The sequence below is a fragment of the Rhipicephalus microplus genome, chromosome X (assembly GCF_043290135.1).
Source record: "Rhipicephalus microplus isolate Deutch F79 chromosome X, USDA_Rmic, whole genome shotgun sequence".
Classification (NCBI taxonomy): Eukaryota; Metazoa; Arthropoda; class Arachnida; order Ixodida; family Ixodidae; genus Rhipicephalus; species Rhipicephalus microplus.
In genome coordinates, this window is record NC_134710.1 from 320863123 (window position 1) to 320886644 (window position 23522).

At 42.6% G+C, this 23522-nt stretch overlaps 1 protein-coding gene across 8 annotated transcripts in view; it reads right to left on the reverse strand.

Moving 5' to 3' along the window:
* Window positions 1–23522, reverse strand: part of Lamtor3 (Late endosomal/lysosomal adaptor, MAPK and MTOR activator 3) — a 185253-nt gene that overhangs the window by 130495 nt on the left and 31236 nt on the right. For 5 of the 8 annotated variants that reach the window (XM_075879592.1, XM_075879594.1, XM_037413677.2 and 2 more), the window contains exons 1-4: window positions 11840–11943; window positions 11542–11576; window positions 11035–11093; window positions 6982–7115 (exon numbers count right to left, since the gene is read on the reverse strand). In XM_075879592.1, the coding sequence (XP_075735707.1) occupies window positions 6982–7115; window positions 11035–11093; window positions 11542–11576; window positions 11840–11935 (324 nt within the window). In that variant the 5' untranslated portion in view covers window positions 11936–11943. Of the gene's footprint in view, window positions 1–6981; window positions 7116–11034; window positions 11094–11541; window positions 11577–11839; window positions 11944–23522 lie in introns of those variants that run through there. The other 3 variants (XM_037413674.2, XM_037413676.2, XM_075879595.1) reach the window with 3 other exon arrangements.

Genomic DNA, 23522 nt, shown 5'->3' on the forward strand with positions numbered 1-23522 from the left:
GTATGTTAGTTCCAGAAATTAAGCCATACACTGTGCGCAACCCGATATTGAAGTGTTACGTTGCCTCTCTATAGAGTACATGTTTACTCATCTCTACAAAAGCTGTGCAAATGGCAAAACTTTGAATGTGACAAAGATTGCTTACCAGCGCAAACGACAGGGCAGGAGGGAACAGGAAAAGAGACGAGACAGAGCATTGATACCGATTGTTGCCGGCCAATATTTTAAGAATGTACTATTGTTGCAAGATGCAGGGATCACACTACACGAGAGATCATAGAGGCAGAAAAAATTTGCTCACTGAAAGATGCTTGTGTTAGCACCCCTTCTGCCGCGCTCACTGATAAGGAAAAGTTGTTCCTTTGCTTGTCGGTGCGACATACTTATGCATTGTCATTGTGTTTCGCGCATGACTATTGCAACTGGTAACTGCTTAAAAGCGAAGACCTTCGCAAAAAATAAATTGTTGGCAGTTCAGCACTCTGTCTCATCTCTTCTGTCCCCTCCTGCCCTGTCGTTTGCGCTGGTAAGCACTTTTTATCATGTTATACCAACACGCCCAATCCTACTGTCTTTAGAGTGCGAGACGGTCGAAAAATTAGGTTTGCGTGACACTGAACAGAGAAATTTTAGAATACTTGAAGACTATTTTTTGAATACTCCAAAGTAACATAACAGGTAAAAAGTTGCAGATGGTTCCTAAGAATATTTTGAATCATAATAAAAAAATATATATTACAGCTTTCCAATGGGGCAACCAAGCACCGCTGTCACAAAGAGCATTTCTCAGCCTTAGTGTTTCTCATTTCAGCTAGGTGCCCAATTCAGAAATAGGCGTAAAAAAACCAAATGTTTAAAGTTTGTTTTGAAGTCATCAAATAGCAGCATCTAATTACCATATTTACTCGAAAATAGGTCGGGCATGATTATAGGTGTCTACCCCTACTTATTGTGTTCGACAGAAAAAGGAAGGAAAGGAAGGAAGGAAAATAGAAGGAAAAGAACGGCAGGAAGGTTAACCAGCCTATAGGCAGCCCGTTTGCTACCCTGCACATGGGAGGGGGATGGGGGAGATGAAAAATAGAGAGCAGAGAGAGAAGAGAGAAACAGCACATTTGGCAGCACACGCGCGCACACTCAGTCATAGTTCAGTCTTGTCTTTCGCGGTGTGTGACTTTGCTCTTACAGCCGCTTGTTCAAGTCCGTGTCGCGTAGAAATTTCAACAGAGCTTTGGTTGCCTTCTGTTGTAATGTCTTCTCTCGGGCACTTGACAGAATAGTGTCCACAGACATTTGGCTGTTGTCGATGCGCGCAAGAACAGACGCTAGTGACTGTCTCTGGGTGTCATACAACGGACAGTCGCACAGGATGTGGTGTAGCATCTCTTCGCAACGACAGGCATCGCAGAGAGCATTGTTGGCCATTCCTATGACAAAGAAATAAGATTTTGTAAATGCCACTCCTAGCCATAAGCTATGAAGGATGGCTTCTCTTCGGTCGAGCCCAGTGAACATGCTAAGAGCCATCAAAGAGGACAGGTGGTGTTGATTCGTCTCGTTGCTTGGTGGACACCATAGTGAAAACGTGATTTCACGCGCAAGTCCTCGAAGATTACTGGCAGCATCGGTCCACGAAAGTGGTATGGCTTCTCGTGTTCCTTCAAGAGCTGCCCGTGCGGCAGTATCGGCATGTTCGTTCCCTATGACGCCGCAGTGACTTGGCAGCCACTGAAACGTCACATGATGCCCTTTCTCGTGTGAAGTGTGGAGAAGGCATTGAATTTCGAAAACGAGCTGTTCGTACGGCCCATGACGCAGTGCTGAGAGCACAGATTGTAGGGCAGCCCTTGAGTTGCTGAAATTCGACCATTTTTGCGGTGGTTCCTGATTGACCACACAAAGTGCAGCGCGCAAAACAGCTAGTTCCACTGCTGTAGATGCCGTGGAGTGGTCAGTCCTAAAGCTTATGGTAACACCTCTTGCTGGGACAACTACTGCACCTGACGAACACTGTCGGTTCGTGGAGCCATCGATATACGTACATTGTCTGAATATTTCTCGTGTAAAAGAAGAAGAGAGTTGTTTCAGCACGGGCGATGAAAGCTCGGATTTCCTCCGGATCCCTGGTACACTAAAATGCACTGTGGGTCAAATAAGACACCAAGGGGGTATCGATGGTTTTGATGCAGGAGTGAAGCCCGAGGGAAGTTTCTCGTATTTCACAATCATTTTAGCGAACGATGCTTTGCGCCTCTCTGAAGGAAACAGTGCAAGGTGATGACAGGGAGCATGCGCGAAGTGTCTGATGTGCATTCTCCGGACTTCTACAGCAATGTGAGTTTGTATCGGATAGTCGCCAGCAATTGCAATTGTTGGCTCTGTTGACGTAAATCAGGGCAGACCAAGGTACACTCTCAGTGCTTGGGCTTATAATGCCTGTAGAACATGAACATTGGTCTTGCAGGTATTGTTAAGCACGGGCAAGCTATATCTCGCGAAACCGAGAAACAGGGCTCTGTAGAGTACCATCATTGCGTCTACTGACATCCCCCACGTCTTTCCTGCCAGGAACTTAAACAATTGGGAAACAGCGGTCAGGCGCTTCTTCATATAGGCCACATGCCGACTCTAACAGAGGTCCCTATCAATAATGATGTGCAGAAACCGGTGGGTTCTGGCATAAGAAATGGGTCGCCCGCAGATTGAGATGACATGAGGGCTCATTGCTTTGCGAGTGAAGGCCACCAGCGTGCATTTTTGTGGTGATATGCTGAGACCTTGTTATAACAAGTAGTTGGCAATCATAGTTGCTGTTCTTTGAAGCCGGGAACGTATCTGAGGACGTGTGACTGCAGAAGTCCAGACACATATGTCTGCGTATATTGAGATTTTAATGATACTTGGCAAGTATTCAGCAAGGCCAATTAGTGCAAGATTGTATAGAATCGGGCTAAGAACTCCGCCTTGAACATTCTTGGAAGTATAGCGTCGTGTAGTTGGGCCATCTTCGACAAGAAAAAAATATATATTCGAATGTAGGTCGACAATTTTTTTTTAGTTTAGAAACAGTGAAATTGAAACATAGCACGCCATTATTTACATAGCTCAGTGCCCTCATCGCTGCCGGGGCTGTCATCTTGTCAGATGAGCAAGATGATGTCATCGGCTTCTTCGCAAGCATCCGTGACTTCCCAAACGACGTCGCCCTTGCTGCCACGACTGCTGCTAGGCCGGAAAAGGCACGGCGCCAACATTTGCATGCAAACAAACGATCCCGTTGCTTTCGCCAAACCCTAATCAATAAACTCCCCCTGCACGGCAGAATCACTCGAGTCCTCGGTAAAAAGTATCACTTGGCCCTTAAGTCCCCTGTGTAGCTCTGCCGACGTGTCATCGACACAACCACGCACAACCAAATGATAGTGCGTGGTCGGCGGCGGGGCAGCCGCGGAAGATGCATGCTCGTACCAAAATGACAAAATGCGGAGCAAAACTCCAAGGCTTTCCATGGGGCAAATTCGTTATATCAAGGTTGTCTCCCACTGTTGCTTTGGTACATAGAGGTCGCAAATACACGCGCTTTTATTTAGCGACAGCGGGGAATAGAAAAACTTTGTTATATCAAAGAATTTGTTATATAGAAGTTCGTTATAAGCTGGTTTAACTGTAACTCAGCACCGGAAGTGTTGTTGTCGATAAGTTACAGCATTTAAAGTGCTGCTGCTCTGGTTCCCAAATTACACTTGAGACATTGACTATCCCTGGAAGTTATCCACAACACAAAAGCACACTGCTTGTTGCCAGGAGCTCTACTGCCCTAAAGGGACACTAAAGTCAAACAACATTGAAAGGTCAATGCTTGAGAACCTCTAGAACGTCACTATTACACACAGAAAAGCCTCAGTAATAGAGAAATTAAGGAAAGTGTAGGACATGATTTACACCACCAGTGGTACATTCTGAAATAGGTTCTTAATGACCAAGAACATACAGAGTAAAGTTAATTACAAGACTGAATGAAATGAAACAAGGATGGAAGCAGACTTCAGTGTTTTGGAGCAGCTCAGAGAGCAGGAATAATGCTGTTTTGAAGCAGCTTTGGCACAGTAAAAGGGAACTTTTGAAGCAAGTTCAGAGCACCAAAAGGTGTGTTTTGAAAAAACGCAAGTTAGTTTTAGAGCAGCTTCCTAGGGTCACACATCATTAAAAATCAAAATTATTTTTGGTAATAGAGCTTCCTATGATTTTTACTATACATTCAGTACTAATGAGCTTGCCAGACTTCCCCCCTACAAAAGTGTGTGTTCCAAGCATTAAACAACACAGCTGACAGAGAAATAGCTTGGATAACAAGGGATTGGCAATGCTCATCCCTTGTTTTCATGACCTCTATACTGCATTTCACACATTAGGTGCAACGCTGCGGAAGCTATGGGAAAATGTTCGGTAAGCAAAGTGTACCACTCCTCGTGTACCGCAGCCAGTTTTCGTCGTCATAAGCGCTCCCACGAGCCGAGCAGGTGCTTGTGCGCGACGCTCATCCTTTCTTTAAAAAAAAAAGAAAAAAAAAAGACTTTCCCGTGAGTACTTTGGGCAGCATCTGCTGTGGTAATGTATTCGTTTATTGCTGGCAATGGCACGCATAGAGATTTAAATTTGTACTCGCACGTGCACTGCCAATTTGTGCATGATCATGCCGCATTCTCAGCTAGTATAAATTATAGAGGTCTCACTTATTATGCTTGATAGATAATTCATAGTTTCTCATGTTGCTGCCACCACTTTTGCGGGGAAACCACGGCAGTAACATCGACGAGATGAGCACTAGCAAGCTCCACGAATGAACCAAATTACAAAGTGATCGAACTACACCGGATATGGATGTGATCACCCTAGAGAGTACTAGAAAGGTTGATTGGCATGGCCGCCACTCAACTTCTGAGGTGTGGCACACGGAAAGAATAGAGGGCGCTGGGAGCGAAATGACTTGCAGGAGCAGAACAAGTTTCGCTGTGGCGCCGCGCTCATCGGCTGCGTTTCTGCAGAATTTCGTCAGTGAATGGCACTGTTTGAGAAAGCCAGCACTTTACGAATAAAGGAAGAGTTGACACTCACGACGCGCTAGAATTGAACACTAAAAGACACACTGAAGCACAGGTAGGACACACACGTATATCATGCAGAAAGCAGAAAGGACTGTAGACACAACACCTATTTGTAGGTGTGGAGCTGAATCAAGCAATAAAAAAAATTTCGGCAGATCCCACATACCATGAAAATCAATATTATGTGAAGCATGCCGATTGAAGGTGACTGCGGTGTAGCTTTTTCATTAAGCGAAATGTTACGAAATTCCGTTAAAAAAATGTACAAGTGCTGTACGCACATGCATATGTTGAACAGTCGCATGACATATGTAACCAGCTGCTTATATTTGCGTAACAATGCTAGCAGCCACGTAGGTATTGCCAACATCAGAAGCAGTAAGCTGATATGTAGCGATTGTGCTTGCGAGGATGGTAATGCTGGCTAGTGAACGTGGACAACATTATTGAATGGTGCGTATACAACCTACGTTACATATCTATGATTTTTAAACTGTAAATTTTAGAACGCTGTTACAATAAAACGCTTGTAACGCTGTTATTGTTCTGCATGGGCTGTCATGTCTTTTCCTTACGCCTTTCACTCTGCAACAGTGCAGGCGCTACCCGTTTGCGACGTGAGTGTTCGGCAGGCGCTTTTTTGGTCAAGTACTTTGGCGCATTTGAAAGTATTGTTGGGACTGCATCACACGTGAGCGTCTGGACTCCCACGTGGTATTTGGACTTCTTCCCCGTTCTCAACATCGATGTTGTCCCCTAGAATATATCTGTCTTCGAAAGGCAGCTCACAAATAGCACATTGGTCATCCAATTATTGGCTTGTCGCTGCGATGCAAGTTCATCTCCCAGAGCTTCTCATGGTCTTCGTTTTTCGAGACGTTGAACAAGGACACTTTCCACGTCACTTTGACACCTGAATAACCGGTGCAGCAGCCTGGAGCATAGCAGTGCCGCTGACTGTTCTTCGCCATAATGGCATGGGCAGGGCGAACACAAAAAACAATGAGCAGCGAAGCCTCCCGCTCAGTTGCTACCACCATTACCATGCATCTGACCACGCGCGCCTTGGCACTTCTCAAACCACCTCGACTGCAGCGCCCTCGCATCGATTGTCCGTGTGCGGAGCGTCGTTTGAAAGCATAGCTGCCGTTAGGGGACCGCGTCCCTCAACCTTTCTAGTACACTTTAGTCATGTCCTTTGTGTAGCCAGTGTTGCTCGGTCGACAACAATAATTGGCTTAATATTGCAGTTCACACTTCCAATCAGCAATTATCACGGAAACTGACAACTGACATTTATGCGCAGCCTAGCGCAGCAGGTCAGGTTTGCGCAGAATGGCGCAATTGGCACAGCACTTCCACCCCTGGAAACATGTTCGTTTTAGTTGCGTTACTCCTGAGAATGATGCAAGTTCTGTTTTTGCCGGGCTGTGCTGCCCTGCCCCCACAGCACTGGCTATGAGGCAGTAAAAGGTAAGTGATGAATTGGATGTCACAAAGTTGTTCCAAATGGCATGCAGTTTGAATTGTGCTAATGATATGTTTAAACTAAGCATTTGCTTGGCCCAAAACAAGCACTAAAAAATTTCTGAAATAATATTTCAATACACCACAGCAACTTATGTACTTGCCTTTAGTTAAAGCAAAGTTCACTAAAATAGCCACCAGAACACAGACAGCAAAGCTTCATTTTGAATAGCCTCTCGTTGAGCAACCACAAAATCTTCACAAAAGCAAATTTTTTTAGTTCTCATGCAGTTTCACTGATGCAAGGTTCAAATGTGTAAAACTTTTCAGCTTCCCCTTCAACTGTAGGGTGAAGCCAGCCTTGAGTGCGGTGCAAGTAAAATGTAAAGTGACTGGGGATGTAACATACCTGATAGTTGCCATAAGAGGAAATCATCTTGTTGCATCTGCCTAGGCCAAGCTTGTTGCCTTGGGACATGGCCATGCCCACTGTTGCCAGAAAGCTGGGCCTCAAGGCATGCTCAGGTGCTCCGTCTGTTGCAGCTGCACATCCAATCATCCATTGTAAATTATGCACAACACATGTTTAGTGCAGTCAATGCTAGTGCTACAATGCCAGGGTATATATAGATATAAAGTAATGCATTGCAGTTTTACCATTAATTTTGCATTAACAATACTGTAGTTTTTAATCTTATTGTGCAATCTGTTACATAGTAGTCAATGTTTGGGTCTGATATCCCAAATCTCCACTGTGGGCTACAACTGCCATCTATTATGATCAAGTTTCACTCATCACCTTATCAACTTATCAGCTTATTTTCTCCTGTACCTATTTGTCAATATAAAGATATTACTTAATATGCTCACATACATATCTGCCCATGGTTTCATGCCACTAAAATTCGATACATTTAAAGATAAGCTACAATACATATCTGTGCCATTACTTTTTAAATGACTAGTCTATGATCTGCCCACAAAGTCACCGAAAACTCATGGGAACATTTACCTTTATATTTACACTCTTAAATTCAGCAGTGCCCTCGCAGCCCTTCTGGGAAATGGCTGGTTTGACAATGCCTACAACTTATGGTTTCGTTGACATCTGTGGAGCTTCTTATACATAAACTTTAATTAAGGAAATGGTAACCGTAGCTTTTTTTTCTAGCTAGAAACTCTGCTAGAAAAAAAGTTTTAGAAGTTTCATTTAAAATTATTGAGGTGTGTACTAATTTTGATTCAGTACATTCAACTAGTACGCCCAAATAGTTATGTTTTCTCTAACAATGGCAGCGATCTAGCGATTCTCATGAAAGAGCGTTTGAGTAGAGTAAATAACGATTAAATTATATGACCAATGACTTTTCAAACAAGGCAATAGCTTTTGTTGCCAAGTTTGGTTTTTCTTAGTGCATTTTCTTAGAGATGCATTTTCTTAGTGCTAGTTAAAGCCTCTTTATGCCTAGGCAGCAGTCATGAGCATCAGTCCTGGCACATTATCACTGGAATCAGCCAGCTGTGAGTATCGAATAAGTCAAACATAAAATCTCACAGAAGATATCGCTTCAAGGTAGTAACGCCGCTGACAGTGAAACCTGACATCTCCGTGAAGCCTATTGCTTACATTCATCACATTGTAGCAGAACATGACCAAGAAATTTTGCAGCAGATATATATATGCATTCTCTCAATCTGAAATCTACGTGCACCTTTCGCTTCAATGTAACTTGGAATGGTAGTACAGGTGATAAATGGCTTTCTCTCCACTGCTTTTACCTAGTAAACTACATTTCTGTTTTTTTTTTTCCAATTTTATCATGATGGTCAGCTGACACAATGGTCAGGTGATCAGCCATTGAACATCATGAAGCCAAATGTTAAAAAGAAAACAATTTATAGAGCGAGTTCACTTTCCTTTACAATTATAAAACCTGCAAGATTTATATTTCTTCAAATATCCCCTAACAAGTGTAATCTACATATATCAGAGCAGACAGACATTACAACTGTATCACCCTACTTTGATATAGAAGAACTAAACTCCGAAACAAGCTAAAGAACTTGCAATCAGCCTCATTTCTATAATTATGTATCGGAAGCCCTGGCTAAGACCCCTCTGTATATCTACCATCATGCTGCAACCAACTAAACATTATAAACATGAGCATTTTGAAGTGCAGCATGGGCATTTTGCACAACAAAGCCAGCTGGTTGCACTTGCTAGCTGCAAAGTTATACCCATGTCACACGGGCCCAATAAATTATATTAAGGCATTAAGTTCCTAAATGACGTTTTTTGCAATCGAGCTGCCACATGTCAAACTGAAATGGCACCTGAACTCATGATGCAGGTAATGGTCATTTCAGGAATGCACACTTTTAGGGAAATAGTAGAATATAAAAATGTACTTTAACAATGTTAATCTGATTTCAGGAATAGTAAAACATAACAGTAAGCTATTATATTGTGATTAGCTTGAGCTGATTCTCTCTTACAGCATTTCAACAGACCGAAGCAAGTTCGGCCATTGCATGATGAATCTGATATGGCGCCTGTCAAGTTGAAAATCTTTGCAATTCTCAATTAAATTGTCATATGATCTAACAAGAAAATAACCTGCTTTCCGTCACAAGTCTTGTAAAAATATTTTTGTCTCAATGGATGCTATTTTAACTGTCTTCTGTGCAGTGCACTGAGTAAGCTTTGGCATTGACAGAGCACATTTTTCAGTCGAATGAGTTCTAGTAAAGGCATTAGATGACAAATGACATCAAAGCAAATACCATTTCATTTACACATGTAGTACCGCGCAAATAACACTACATCTTAAGGCATTAGGAAGCTCATGCGCATTAATTTTCTGTGTTCGTGCGGCATGGTTATTACTTGTCGTCCACAACATAGTTTAATGACATTACATGAATGGAATGTTTACCTACATGTGACATGGAAAGAGGGAGAAGGTACACTTCAGAGCCATTGCTGTATAGATGGCTTTCACAGATGACACTAAAGGTGCCATTTTGTGAACATTATAGGCACACTGCATAAGGTTTCTGTTGATATTTTGGTACAGACACCAACATTATGCAGCGGTGAATATGCAGCATTGATGGCCTTACAGCTGTCATGCTGCAACAAGAGTACATAGAGAAGATGCATGCATGACGTCATTCAAAACTATTGGCCCCACTGGTTATATTATATGTACACATAATTAACCCCAATTGTAATATTTATACACGTAAGACCCTATGGGCATTCCAAGGACTTTCTTACAATTGTTGTGCATGCAAATACAAAGATCATGACTCATTTATTTTAGCAAAGCACTCTGCAATGACTTATCTGTACTTGTACTCTCTTCAGCAAGCGTGCATAGGAGTGCATTCAGAACAAAGTTTTTTACATTTTATCTTCGGAACAAGAATATGTTAGCATGAACCCCCCCCCCCCCCCCCCCTCCACCACAATCCAACAAAAGTGTTCAGCCCTGTCCATGTCTGTGTGAGCGCACGATCAGGCGAATGGATTTGCTTCGGGGGTGACACCTTGCGGCAGGTGCACAGCCCAACGTAGTCTGCCCAAGAACATGCACAGCCCAATAAACATGTACACCTGCTATGCACAAGTGGTAATGCTCAGTGCTCTTGTTTAAATGAATTTGTACTTGGCCTCAAGGACGATTGATATGTGGGGTTTAACGTGCCAAAACCACCATATGAGAATGAGAAATGCCATAGTGGTGGGCTCCGGAAATTTCGACCCCTGGGGTTCTTTAACGTGCAACCAAATCTAGCACACGGGCCTATAGCATTTTCGCCTCCAACGAAAATGCAGCCGCCACAGCCGGGGTTGAATCTCGCGACCTGCAGTTCAGCAGCTGAGTACCTTAGCCACTAGACCACCACGGCGGGGAATTGGCCTCAAGAAGCTTGCTGCATCTTGATGCTAGAGAAGGAAGTGTCTGGAATGATAACCCATGCCCTTCTCTTTCAGAACAAACAATGCGCACTTTGCAGCTGTTCCAAAACCTGCAGTCACATGACAAAGTGATAACCTCGGATAATGCGCAGAGCCAGCAAAATAAGGGCCCTCACCACCCTAATTTATGATTTAAAGCGATGTGTACTGCTCTGAATGTCTATTAGGCTGTGCATGCTGCCAGGCACACCACGTTGAAGAACAACAGCTGCAAGATGCAGCCCCACAGAGCAAGGGCGCCTGTTAGCATGCTCTACAGAAACATGAGTGGGGCTAACATCAGATTGTGATTGTTACTATAACAACACAGTGAAATACACTCAACACCCATTGTTTGTGTGGTTGCACTTACAACCGAAAAGCTGCATCTTCCCATGAAAAAAAAAAAAAAAAAGAGTCCCTGCAACAAAAATTTAAGAGTTCTGTTTACCAATCCTTTAGATACCTGGGGGTGTTGCAGACTTCAGGCATTACCTTTGATTAGAGGCACACCGTCTCGGTCTGTGAATACAATAGCCTGGAGCCCTTGGACCCTAAATATGAGAATAATGAAAAGACCTACTTATTCATGCACTGAAAAATACGGACAAAAGGCTCAAGTATCGCCCACGCGACATATCTTCACCACGATGGCGACAAACATTGTTTTCGTATTACAAACGTTACATTCTGCAAAAACTGTGCGATGAAAGTGACAATACATGAAAGATTGCGTGCATCATTGCCGAAATTTGTTGCGGAAAGGCTGGCTCACAGAAATAATTGAACTCCTGTGTCGCAATTCGACACCATATAGCGAAACCTAGATATTTCTAAAGAAATAGAGCAAGAATAGGGGTTCTTACAGCACGTAGCACGTACTCTACATAATCCGTCCCACCATTTTTCAGCGCGAAGAACACAACTCACAGATGTTTACACCGTCGTTTACAATACAGAAGCATGAACACGTAAATAAAAACGACAGGTAAGTTTGCCTACCTGGATATGAGGTGGATAAGGTGCTTCTTCAATTCCTGTAACGTGACAGAAAAGTCGTAAGGTTCCGGGTAAAAATACACTCGTGACATTTGGTGGGCGGATGTATCGCGGCAGCGACAAGACGACGCAGGAATTAATGAATGATAAAAACAAAAAGGAGCTTTTGAAGTTAGTACGTTGGGCCCACACAACCCGGCTGCATGCCACTGTATGCACACTCAATGTCACGCACCACTGGCCCTCAAATTATCGGCCTTATTGAAAACATGCACTGGGGGCTGAACATCATATGACTTACATCGGCCATAGTGTTTACATCGACTGGCACCCGACGCGCCACCCCACAGATGCGACGCATACTAGCGGTTAATGCAAAAGCACAGCGCGTGTTCATTTGAAATACTGAACTGCAATACTATAGATTTATCCTAAATCACATATATGAGTACTAAACATATGAGTTGAATTTCTTGCGTTAACTAGGTCATAAAGAGAGGATGAATATTGGACGCGATGATAGCGTTGTCTGAATTCCGGTGGCAGTTGCACAAAGATTAGAAAATTATTACTTTACTGACAATTTAGAAAGTTTTTATTATTTTCTGCACTTAGATAGCTTTTTGAACAAATAATAATTAAACATATTGTTTGTATATATTTAAAACTGCGTATAAAACGAAATAAGTTGCAAGGCACCAGGGCGTTTTGATATGGCGGCTGGCCGTTCGCGTAGCAGACGACACCGTCATCGTCTGCTTCAGCGTCATGGCTGTCCCGCACTCGTTGGAGCAGCTCCCTGCCTTAATTTCTCTCGTTTTCACATAGTACAATGCAGTAAACTACTTACTAGAAGCTCACAAGCATATTGAATACTTGTTTTAGTAAGTGATTGATGCCGCGTACAGGCCGAGCGCAACGACGACGCTGATCACAAAAACATGCGGCAATAAATTGTTTCATTGAAAGTCAATCGATGTTTACATGAAATAAAGGCCACGTAAGTAACGTTTTATTATGTACAGCAGTGAACAATATGCGTGCATCAGCATTCATGTGCAAACAAGGTACGTACTACGCATAGCCCCAGCACAGAAGCTGTTTAGCGCTGGCTGATTTATCCATTGCACTCCTCAAAACCTTCGCTGCAGTAAAGTGTACAAGAACAAGGGGAGTTCCAGGAACAGCCGCAGCACCAATACATTAAAAGTGAAGCCCAAACAGGGTCAATTCGCTTGTGCAAATGATTGTGGCGCCGAGATCGGTAGTCTGCGATGTGTCGTCGGTCTAAGAACCGCGCGCAGCTTCACCAGAGTGGTTGTGGAGTCGTGAGCCACTACCTAGTCGTTACCTAGGGGTACAATTGGACAGGTATCAAGACAGTGAAGCATTTTGGCTTGAAAAGGCTGAAGAACAGCGTGCGACCGCCGAAGGATGGGGCGGTCGTGGCTTATCAATTTTCTCTCGGTCAGCTGTATGCAACGTGTTTCTGGCTGCGAAAATTATGTGCCTTTTGCGAGTACTTAGTTGTACGCGTAAAAGCATTCATAAAATCCACAGGATATTTGCCACGTTCATCTGAACCTCTAAATGGGAGCGAACATCTAGAACAAATTTGTTTCGGCGTGTTAAGCAAGGAGGGCTGTCTTTGTGTCATCTGTTTCTTAACCAAGTAATATCACGTTTCCTGCTAATAAGAGACCAGAGAGACTCTTTTTTATGTTTCTTATTTCAAACAACGCTCTTACACCACATGCCTGACTTCTTGGTATCTTCAGACAGGGGAGAACGACACACCTTGTCACCGTTCTTGCGCGAAGTTGTGTTCTCATATCGTTTCTTAAGCGCAAGGTTTTCGATAGATTACCTAACTAATGTGTAAAGAAAGCGCCTTATGAAAGACTTGATACAGAATGTTTTTCCTGTGCCCATGTACCGTTCAAAGTATGAAAAATCATATGGTCATGACGTACTAAGGCGAGTGAAAAACATGTGTATACCACCCAATGCGACAATTTTCTTTTTTTAAACTTCATACGGGAACCTTGCCAGTAAAAACCTGGCTTGAAGAGAGAGGGATGTATGTACCATGGGGAAGCAGCTGTCTCCTGTGTAAATAACCTGAGGCCATTGAACATGTGTTTATTTATTGTAAGAACGCTATTTTCTTTTGGGACATTTTACAGAGGACTTTAAAAAAAATATTTACCTTTTACTCCATATGGAATTCGTAATTTGCCTTGTGATAGTTCAGTGCAAAATTTGGATGTTATATTTTTACTTGGTCTTCATTCGGTTTGGCGTAGTATGCTATCGTACAGACACTGTGATATGAGAGTTCTATCCGTTAATGAGTGTTTCGTGGAAGCTGTTGTTATAAAAGTGCGAGATGTGTATAAGACTACCGACTGTGTTGAAGATGTGTTGAAAAACCAGCCCTTAGGTATACACTTCGTTCCTTTATATATATATATATATATATATATATATATATATATATATATATATATATATATATATATATACTAAGACGTCGTCTTTACATGGAGCACAACAGGTGCCACCATTAGTTCAGCGAGTATTCAGCGCAAGGAAGCACGCTTGCGCATTACGAAAATAGTCTATCGGACCCTGGAGAAATGTTACCGTCAGCTAACGCTAGCACTCTCACGTCAGTCAGCTCAAATCACCGCCCCCCCCCCCGTCTTCTGATTGATTTGTGGGGTTTAACGTCCCAAAACCACCATTTGATTATGAGAGACGCCGTAGTGGAGGGCGCCGGAAATTTTGACCACCTGGGGTTCTTTAACGTGCACCACCCCGTCTTCTGCGGTGGCGCAAAAGAGGGACAGCTGCGAAATACTATATGTTCTAATGCCTAGCAGCGGAGCCCTAATACTCACGGTTCGTGCCGCATGGTGGTGTATAGTGACTGCAGTGCTTTACAGCTAACCCGAAGGTTGCGAGACTTAATCCTGGCCGCGGCCGCCGCTTTTTCAATTGAACTCAAAATGTCCGAGAATCGTGTAGCTATATTAGGGTGCATGTTCAAGAACTCCAGGTGGTCGAAGTTTCCGCAGCTCTCCACAGGGCATGCTTTAAAATGATATCGGGGTTTTGGGGACACAAAACATCATCATCATCATCGTCATCGTTATTTTATATTATTATTATTATTATTATTATTATTATTATTATTATTATTATTATTATTATTATTATTATTATTATTATTATTATTATTATTATTATGTTGTTGTTGTTGTTGTTGTTGTTGTTGTTGTTGTTGCGGTTGCACGCACGATTGAAGATGTGCGCGCAGCGCCTAGTTAAAGCAACGACCAGGTAACTACGGAAGCGAAAAAACAAGGATAGAACAGAAAAGACAAGGATAGAAAACGACGAAGGGAAATATGTGAACTACACCGGCGCAACTGCCGTTCATTTTACCGTGCGGAACACACTGATAGCAAACCCGTCAAAATTATTGCTGAGCTTAATGAAACTGCTATATTTTACGCCGAGCTAGAATGATTGCTTAAATTCTGCTATTAATATGGTCACAAATTTTGGAAGGAGAAGAGAAAACGACCAATGTTGAGTAGGAAAGAAAATGTTAATTTCATTTTTTTTTCAGTTTGTGAAGCATCCGTCACTTTGACTTTCTTTGTTGGCGTATATTGCAGGTAATTGCTGATAGCGTATTAAAAGCGAAGCACCATTAGGTTTCAATAGTTTGGAAAAATGTCACCAAAATCTTTTTAATGGAGTTGTTGCTATTACTGATTATACACATATCATCAATGTGAAGGTTTATTTTGTTAAGACGGCTTTGTACACCTCAAATTTGAGGTGTATGAAATCTTGGCCACTATGCTCCGAAAAACAATTCAGGAAGCGAAATAAAAACTGTTTCTGAACGCCTAAGGGGGAGTTCATGCAGACTTCGCAATGACTGCACTGCTAACAATTTAAAACGAGTCACAAAAGCAGGTGGCCCATATTTTTATAGCTTCCATATACAAAACCTGTAGGTTGCCACAAATCGCGGAAGACCTAAGCCGAATCTCAAAACTTGTCTCTCGAGGACGACAGGAGGATGAAGCTTATGTAAACAGGAGCTCTAGCGTATGCACCCGAATACAAGCACTGGGTGAACATACGGGCAGTGCGAGCGTCTGATTGATGATGATGATGATGATGATGATGATGATGATGATGTGGATGATGATGATGACCTTATTGTTTGTTTGTTTCTCTGGACTCATGGCTCGCACCCACTCAGGGTGATTGGCCAAGAAAGCGTAGTGCATTTCTTCTGTGAGCATTAAAACTATGTGTAATGGATTTGTATTATAATATGACTAATGTAAGTAAAACCACATAAAAAAGAGCAAACGAAAAAAATGAAAAAGTCAATTTGAGAAATTTTGAGATTCCAGGTGTTGTGATTACCACTCAGCTGCGTTTACTTCACCTCACTATTTAGAATTTTTCGATAATAAATAATATTTATTTGATTGAAGATCACAAAGGTATACGTTTGGATGCCTGAATATAATCGCAAACGGCATTGAAAGCATCCCTGTGGCAATGTGCCAAAACTGAGGCACCGAAGCTTAGTGCAGTTTCCGCCGTCAATCTAACGTCTATTTTCAGAAATGGAATAACTAGAAGCCTTCTTCTAAGTATATCGTATCAGCGACAATACAGAAAATAATGTTCTAATGATTCCATTTCTCCGCAGAATGCGCAGAGGGGTGATATTGTCTGACCAGCCATGTGTAGATACAGGTTGGGGGGGGGGGGGCATGACATCGGAATTTAGTAATTAAAACTTCGAGCTTCCTTGACTGGCTCCAGTGGGGTCATCATACGTTCTCTTCTTCCTCGTCTCTTATTTGCCTTTCGCGGGATAATCTAACCCTCGGCCAGCTGCGTGTTTCCGATGCGTCTTCTCTCCCTCTTTTCTCTGTCCTTTTGTATTTGTGTATGCAAGTCAAATAATAATAATAATAATAATAATAATAATAATAATAATAATAATAATAATAATAATAATAATAATAATAATAATAATAATAATAATAATAATAATAATAATAATAATAATAATAATAATAATATCAATAATAATAATAATAAAGCCTCATTCATCATCTACATGCCGCCGCTTCGCCTCACTGCGCCGAATAATTCTTGAAAGACCGAATGGTATGCTCGGATTGCCAGTCATTACATCCACCCTATTATCGTTTGGAGCCAGTCAGTTGGGTGTGGGCCGCAGTGCTATTCTGTCAGCGCTACATAAATTCATTCAGGCAACCGGAAGGATACGCTGCTAGTGGTACTGCCAGCTATATCCAATTCTTTCTCCCCCTTCCTCATTCTTGTTAATTTGTTTTATATATTCTGGTTTATCGCATTCTTCTGCAATTTTTCACGTTTTTTCAAAGGAACATTATTATTGTTCCTATCTAATTTCTCTTTATTTTTTTTTAGCAAGCGTTGTAAAAAAATGATCTATTATGAGGTACAGTGTGGCCAATCCCTCATGTGGGTATGAGCCAAGATCTCCTAGGAGACAAGACAAGACAAGACAAGACATGAGGTCATCACCATCAAGAAGGAGAAGGAGAAATTCAACCTGTGTGGTCACGAATAACGCCTACGATTTCGGTGCGCTTAGTAGGAAGGCTTCGAAAAAACACAATCTGCTGCCGAATTGTCCATGAATAATGGCCACAGATCCTTCATTCTCTGACATCATCCATAGATGACGGTTGAGCTGTGTCCACTGGGCAATAGTGCAAATTTTCACGAAGGCGCAAAGGTGCACATGTGAACTTTAGCGCTTCTGATGGATGAACAAATAATGCATTCGTCTTGGTTGACACAGCACACACGAGACGACGAAGGAGAATATGAAACACAGGACAGGCGCTGACAGGTGCGACTGTCCTGTCCAGCTGGCTTCGAGGCCAGTATGTTTTTTATTCTTCATCCTCCTCTCAAGTGCGCTGTATTAACCAAGATGAACACATGCCGATTCGCTGAACCTTCCATACTTACACAAACATTGCTTCTCAAGTAATGAGTACCCCTTTTTATGCACCCATCAAAAAATGTCGATTAATCGAATAAACATCCCATTAAAACCAATTATTATACTAACGACTGGATGAATTAACGATTAGTTTATTAAAGCCTTTAATCAACTGTCTTCATTACGAAGTTTCTGATAGTTGAGTGACGATCGAGAGAGAAGTTCTGGTTGATTTCTACTCAAGAATTTATCCCTCCAAAAAGAGATTATGCTGTGAATAGCGAGCACAAAAAATCGTTCACGAATGACATAGAAGAAAAATACGGTGATTATGTGAGCAATCAGCATTATTACTCTTACTTTCAGCAGACTTGAAAGCAGCAAAAGCACCATTAGTCTTCCACATGTATGCAAGGGAAAATGGCAGTATTCAAGCAGTAGCGTGAAAAGCTGATTGATTGATTGATTGATTGATATGTGGGGTTTACCGTCCCAAAACCACCACATGATTATGAGAGACGCCGTAGTGAAGGGCTCCGGAAATTTCGACCACCTGGGGTTCCTTAACGTGCACCCAAATATGAGCATACGGGTCTACAACATTTCCACCTCCATCGGAAATGCAGCCGCCGCAGCCAGGATTCGATCCCGCGACCTGCGGGTCAGCAGCCGAGTACCTTAGCCACTAGAACAACGCGGTGGGAGCATGAAAAACTGGGCTACATTGTTGAACTTCGTAGTAAAGCAGGAGGAAGACAAAGGATGAACAACTACCCGCGCTGAACTAGCAACTGTCGGGTTTATTGTAGAGAAAGAAATAAATACATGCATTCCTAGTGCACGCGCATAATCACATTGAGACAATTGTCACTTTTTCCGAGCAGGCTAAATTCGCAATCATGAAGACGGATAGATAGGGGCGGAAATGCAAAGATTATAGTCTTCCTTAACGTGAAAGGCTTTTATGACTTCACGTGATCATCTTAATCAACCTGCCTGAAAACGACACGCGTGCTAGGAAACAGCAGTTTGCAACCTCAGGGGCGACAGTGCAATGCCAAATGTGAAGAAATATTGTGAAGGTTTTACGCCCCAAAACTACAAATGTGAAATAGAAATGTCTTTTATTGTGTTGTGCTGGAGTAGCGTCTTGTTAAGGCGAGCACCAGTCTGTTCAGTATGTTTTTTTTTTTTTGCACAAGCTAGCGGGATATTGTACACTGCACGCACCACATACACACGATACAAAACGAGCGCGATGATTGACGGAGCACATATTCCTCCATGACTGGCCATTCTTCTTCGTATCTATCGCGGTACAAGCTTTTTCTAGTCTTAACATAGGCGGAAAAAGAACATTTACGTTCAGCTAAATATCATTGTGAGTGCAAGGTCAAGTGTATACCACTTCAAGCTTCAGAATGGCGGAAGACATTCCAGTGATTTCACGTGACAGAGGCGTTTTATACAAGAAGTTTTCATTCAACTATCGACAGTCCCAGATGTGGGAACCATCGTGTTGCTGGCTGACAAATATTGCAACCTATGGCGCTATGTAAGGATGAGAAATGCGAGAATTCTGAGCGATACTTTTGAAGAGAAGTACAGGTGTGTGGAAGTGAAAAGCAAACGCGACTTGCTTCGCATTATTTTTTGTGCAAGTGAATCAAGAGGGCCTTTGCCAGGACCGTAGATGGTGGGGGATATTATGCGTGCGTTTCGGCTCGTGCTTGTATAATTACCCGAGCAAAGTTGAACAAAGTTTCAAGTGAAGGGGGCTAAACTTCCCCTCTCTGGCTAAGCCACTGAAAGCAAGACCTTGCCAAATGCATGCTAGTTGAGAAGTAACGAGATAGAAAGATGAAAACAAAAAAACTGTGTGTCATGAAATATATACGTTGATTCTGCAATGATTCGTCGAATGGAATGCGAGGAAAGCTCGTTCGTGGAAATTCCGCCCACAATGGCCTATTAATGTTGTGGCACGCATTGCTGAGAGCCGTGTCGAAACACAGTGCTTCGATTTGGCTTCACTGTTGTGCTGACCATCTCTAGATACACATTTGCGCGGACTTCACCAATGGTTTTATTAATTACTTTACTATATGACCATGCATTACTGTACATTGCTCATTTTTCAGACAAACATTTCCTCACACAGCCAATCTTGTTCGAGTACTTCATTTTCAAGAGTGCACATTGCTGCTGCCTCTGCGAAATTGTCACACTCTTGGGCTTCTCTTCAGCTAAACACGTATCACTTTGAAGTCTGCGCACCGGCGCGGCAGTGCACACCTGCGTTCATGCCCTAGGGTCGTCACTATCAAGCTGGTGAGAAGTCGTAGATACGAGACTGCAGCTGGAGCCAAGGCTTCGACAATAGGCATGGTCTTCATGAGGGCAGAGACAGACCTGGCAAAGGTAAGTCATGGACGAGTACAAGACAAACGAGAGTCTGTGACACGGGCTAGCAAGTGACAAAGCATTATCTGCTCCGAATTTTTTTCCCAACCTATCTGCATTAAAAAAAAAAAAGTGAAACCCTTTTATTTCATACCTCTTGAGGAGTGAAGCAATGGGTTGATTCTAGGCAGGCTTGTCATTCACTTCACGCTTGTTATTCCCTATTGTTTGTATATTAACCAGCGCGTCAAGATATGAACACGGAAGCGACATGCAAACGTGGTCTTCCATTTAGATTTATTACACACGACCCAGGTATGTCAATGTTTGATAACCATTTTTGCGATTTGTTTTATGACTTCCGCCACTATTATTTGTTTACTTGATTCGGATACACGGATACACAAGGACACAGGTGAAAGAGGAAGAGAGCGAATGGGCAGCTGCCACCTGGAGGGGCACAACGCCTCTTTCGGCAGGAGCAAGCAGTTAGAGAGAAGGAACATGGGAGGAGAGAAATAGAAAAGAAGAGAGGGAAGTAAAGGAAGAAGTGACGAAGACTTAGACAAGTGTAAGTAAATTAGAAATAATAAAACAAGCGTCCGTAAACGGATAACCAGGTCCATTGGGTTAGTAAAAGTCAGAATTTAAATTCATTAATCAGCAAATACTAGTGCGTAGCGAATGCGGGAGATGCTCAACTGTTTCGCAGGAGCCACAAACTGCGCACAACGGACAGTCAACACGCCCTTGACAGTATAATCGTTCACGCACTAGCACAGGGCCTACTCTTATACAAGCTTTTTTTTTTTAAGCAATACAAATTTTCCTTAAAAAACAATAATAGATAGGCAGTTGCCGTCTTTGCAGACAATTTCTAGGTCAACGCGGAAACATTTTACCACTGATTAAATCATTCAGAAATGATAATAACAAAATAATTTAAATTACCTTTTCATTATCAATTTTATGGTGGTGGTTTGTATGGGGAAGTTGTTTTACGTCACAAATTACGACCCACAGAGTTTTAAATGAGAAGCATTTTTTGGCGAACTTCGGCGACTATGAGTCTATCTATCTATCTATCTATCTATCTATCTATCTATCTATCTATCTATCTATCTATCTATCTATCTATCTATCTATCTATCTATCTATCTATCTATCTATCTATCTATCTATCTATCTATCTATCTATCTATCTATCTATCTATCTATCTATCTATCTATCTATCTATCTATCTATCTATCTATCTATCTATCTATCTATCTATCTATCTATCTATCTATCTATCTATCTATCTATCTATCTATCTATCTATCTATCTATCTATCTATCTATCTATCTATCTATCTATCTATCTGGCCGTTTACGTTTGGGTGCTCTCGTGGTCAGCCCCTTAACTTCGCGTGAACCAAAATTAGCATGGGAGGGTAAGATGGTTTGACGGATATGACGCGTTGATTAAGACATGAGTAATGTCACAATCCCGTCGCGTACGTCGTCAAACACTTCCCGCCAGGCAGTGGCACGTACACATGGGCGGGTATGTGCCGCTGGTATGCGGGAATGTGCCATAGGTGATTGACACTTAGTATCTAACCCATGAACGATGAGAACACACATGGGCAATTTTAACGCGTGAGCGTTAACAATACCCGACATCAGTGGCGTGGACCCAACGGAGGCATAGAAAAATGTCAGTGTTAAGAAAAGCCTGGCATAGGCACCGTTGACCCCCCGACGAATGTAAATAATAAATTAAAGGGTCCCAGCAGGAATTTAACCCAAGCATTCTGCGTGGCAGTCAATCATTCTACCATATATAGCTACGCCAGGTCTCGGAACTACCTTTCAAATAGACGCCAATCTTCGTGAAACGTCAATAGTCGTTGCAGTGCTGCCAACCCAATTTTATAAACATTACATATGTACTCCTTTGATACAACCGTCACGTCGGGTTAACGTCAATTGTTGTTAGGTGCTATGCACTGAAGTTGATTTATGTGGCAGTATCCAGGCCAGCATCTCCGCGAGCATCAGCGCTTCTGCAACTCTTCAACATCTGCAACTCTTCAACATATGTCTGTGCTTGCAACATTTGTACATACATTTAGCGCCATTTTATGACGTGTCACTCAGTAAAAAATCGCAACACGATCACCTTTCCTCCGCATGCTTCGCATAACGTTGAATCTCAGGTACGTGGGATCTGCTGAATTTTTTTGAAAATCGACAATATCACGCGTCATGTCAGACATGTATGGCCACATTTCTGGACTGCGATGCGGCAGAAACCAAAACTTGATGCGCCAGAGAGAGACAAACAACCTTTTTGACGGCATAGCAAGGTCGGTAAACTTAATTTGCCGGTCGTTCGAAGGGTGGTAGCCAGAAGCTTGCCACTACCGTTTCGGCCCAGTTAACCACTTCTGCCTGAAGACGGTATATTTGACGACAGGAGCGACTCCCACGCCTCGAGGTAGGAAGCTGGCAGTATTGTTCTTGGTGGGGGGTCACCCTCGCGTTCCCAAAGATTGTTAATTTGGGTAGCTTTCACGCAGCCGCAATGTCGGCGGTTTGGTGTAATCTCTTTTGGATAAATTTTAGACAGCCAATGAGGGCTTGGAAAAGAATCTGTTTGGATTTGCTTCCAGATTGTGGCCTGTTCCCTTGACAGGGCGGTCCCTGTGCTGCCTCACGCTAGAGAGCAATGCAAGTGTTTTTCTTTTTTCTTTTTGATTTGTACCGCGAATCACAGCAATCCGCGAGACTAATATGCCTCAGTTTCGCGTGCGTTCGTGTATTCGCGCTTTGCGCATCGTGCTGACGCCATCTGCGTCACCCTCTTGCGTGAACGGTAGACGCTACAACTGGCACATCACGCGCGAAGGACCACTGATTAGCATGGTCAGGTGGCATGAGAAATAGTTTGTCGCGCGGCATGCCATCAATTGATTTACGTGAAGTATCGTTCCAGTCTGACGCAGCACAGGGACCGCCTTTCGGGCGCACCCGGAGCCTTTAGTTTCGGTTTCTCCCGCATTGCGGTCCGGAAATTTGGCAATGAATATTTGAAACCAGGCGCAATATTTTTAATTTTTAGAAACTTGACGGTCATAGTTTCGGACATAAAACAACTTCCCCGTATAAACAAGCACCATAAAGTCGATAGTAAAAAAAAGTAATTGAAACGTTTTGTTAATTAATTGTTTATGAACGATCTATTTAGTGGCTAATTCTTTCCACCTCGACCTAGAAATTGTCTGAGAAGATGGCAAGCGTCTAATTATTAGTTTATTTCAAAGAAAAAAAATCTGTATTGCGTAAAAAAAGACACTTTATACCGGCGCTCTGGAACGACGACGCAAGCCACGCGACATTCATTAAACACGGAGTGTACCCTCTTTGTGAACAGGGATGAGCCGAGTTGCTTTCTCTGCAATATAATGTCCCCCCCCCCCCCCCCCCAAATATTTTTCTCCATGGCATAAAGAACGAAATAGGACATTTTCCAGAGGGAGCCCTCCTCTC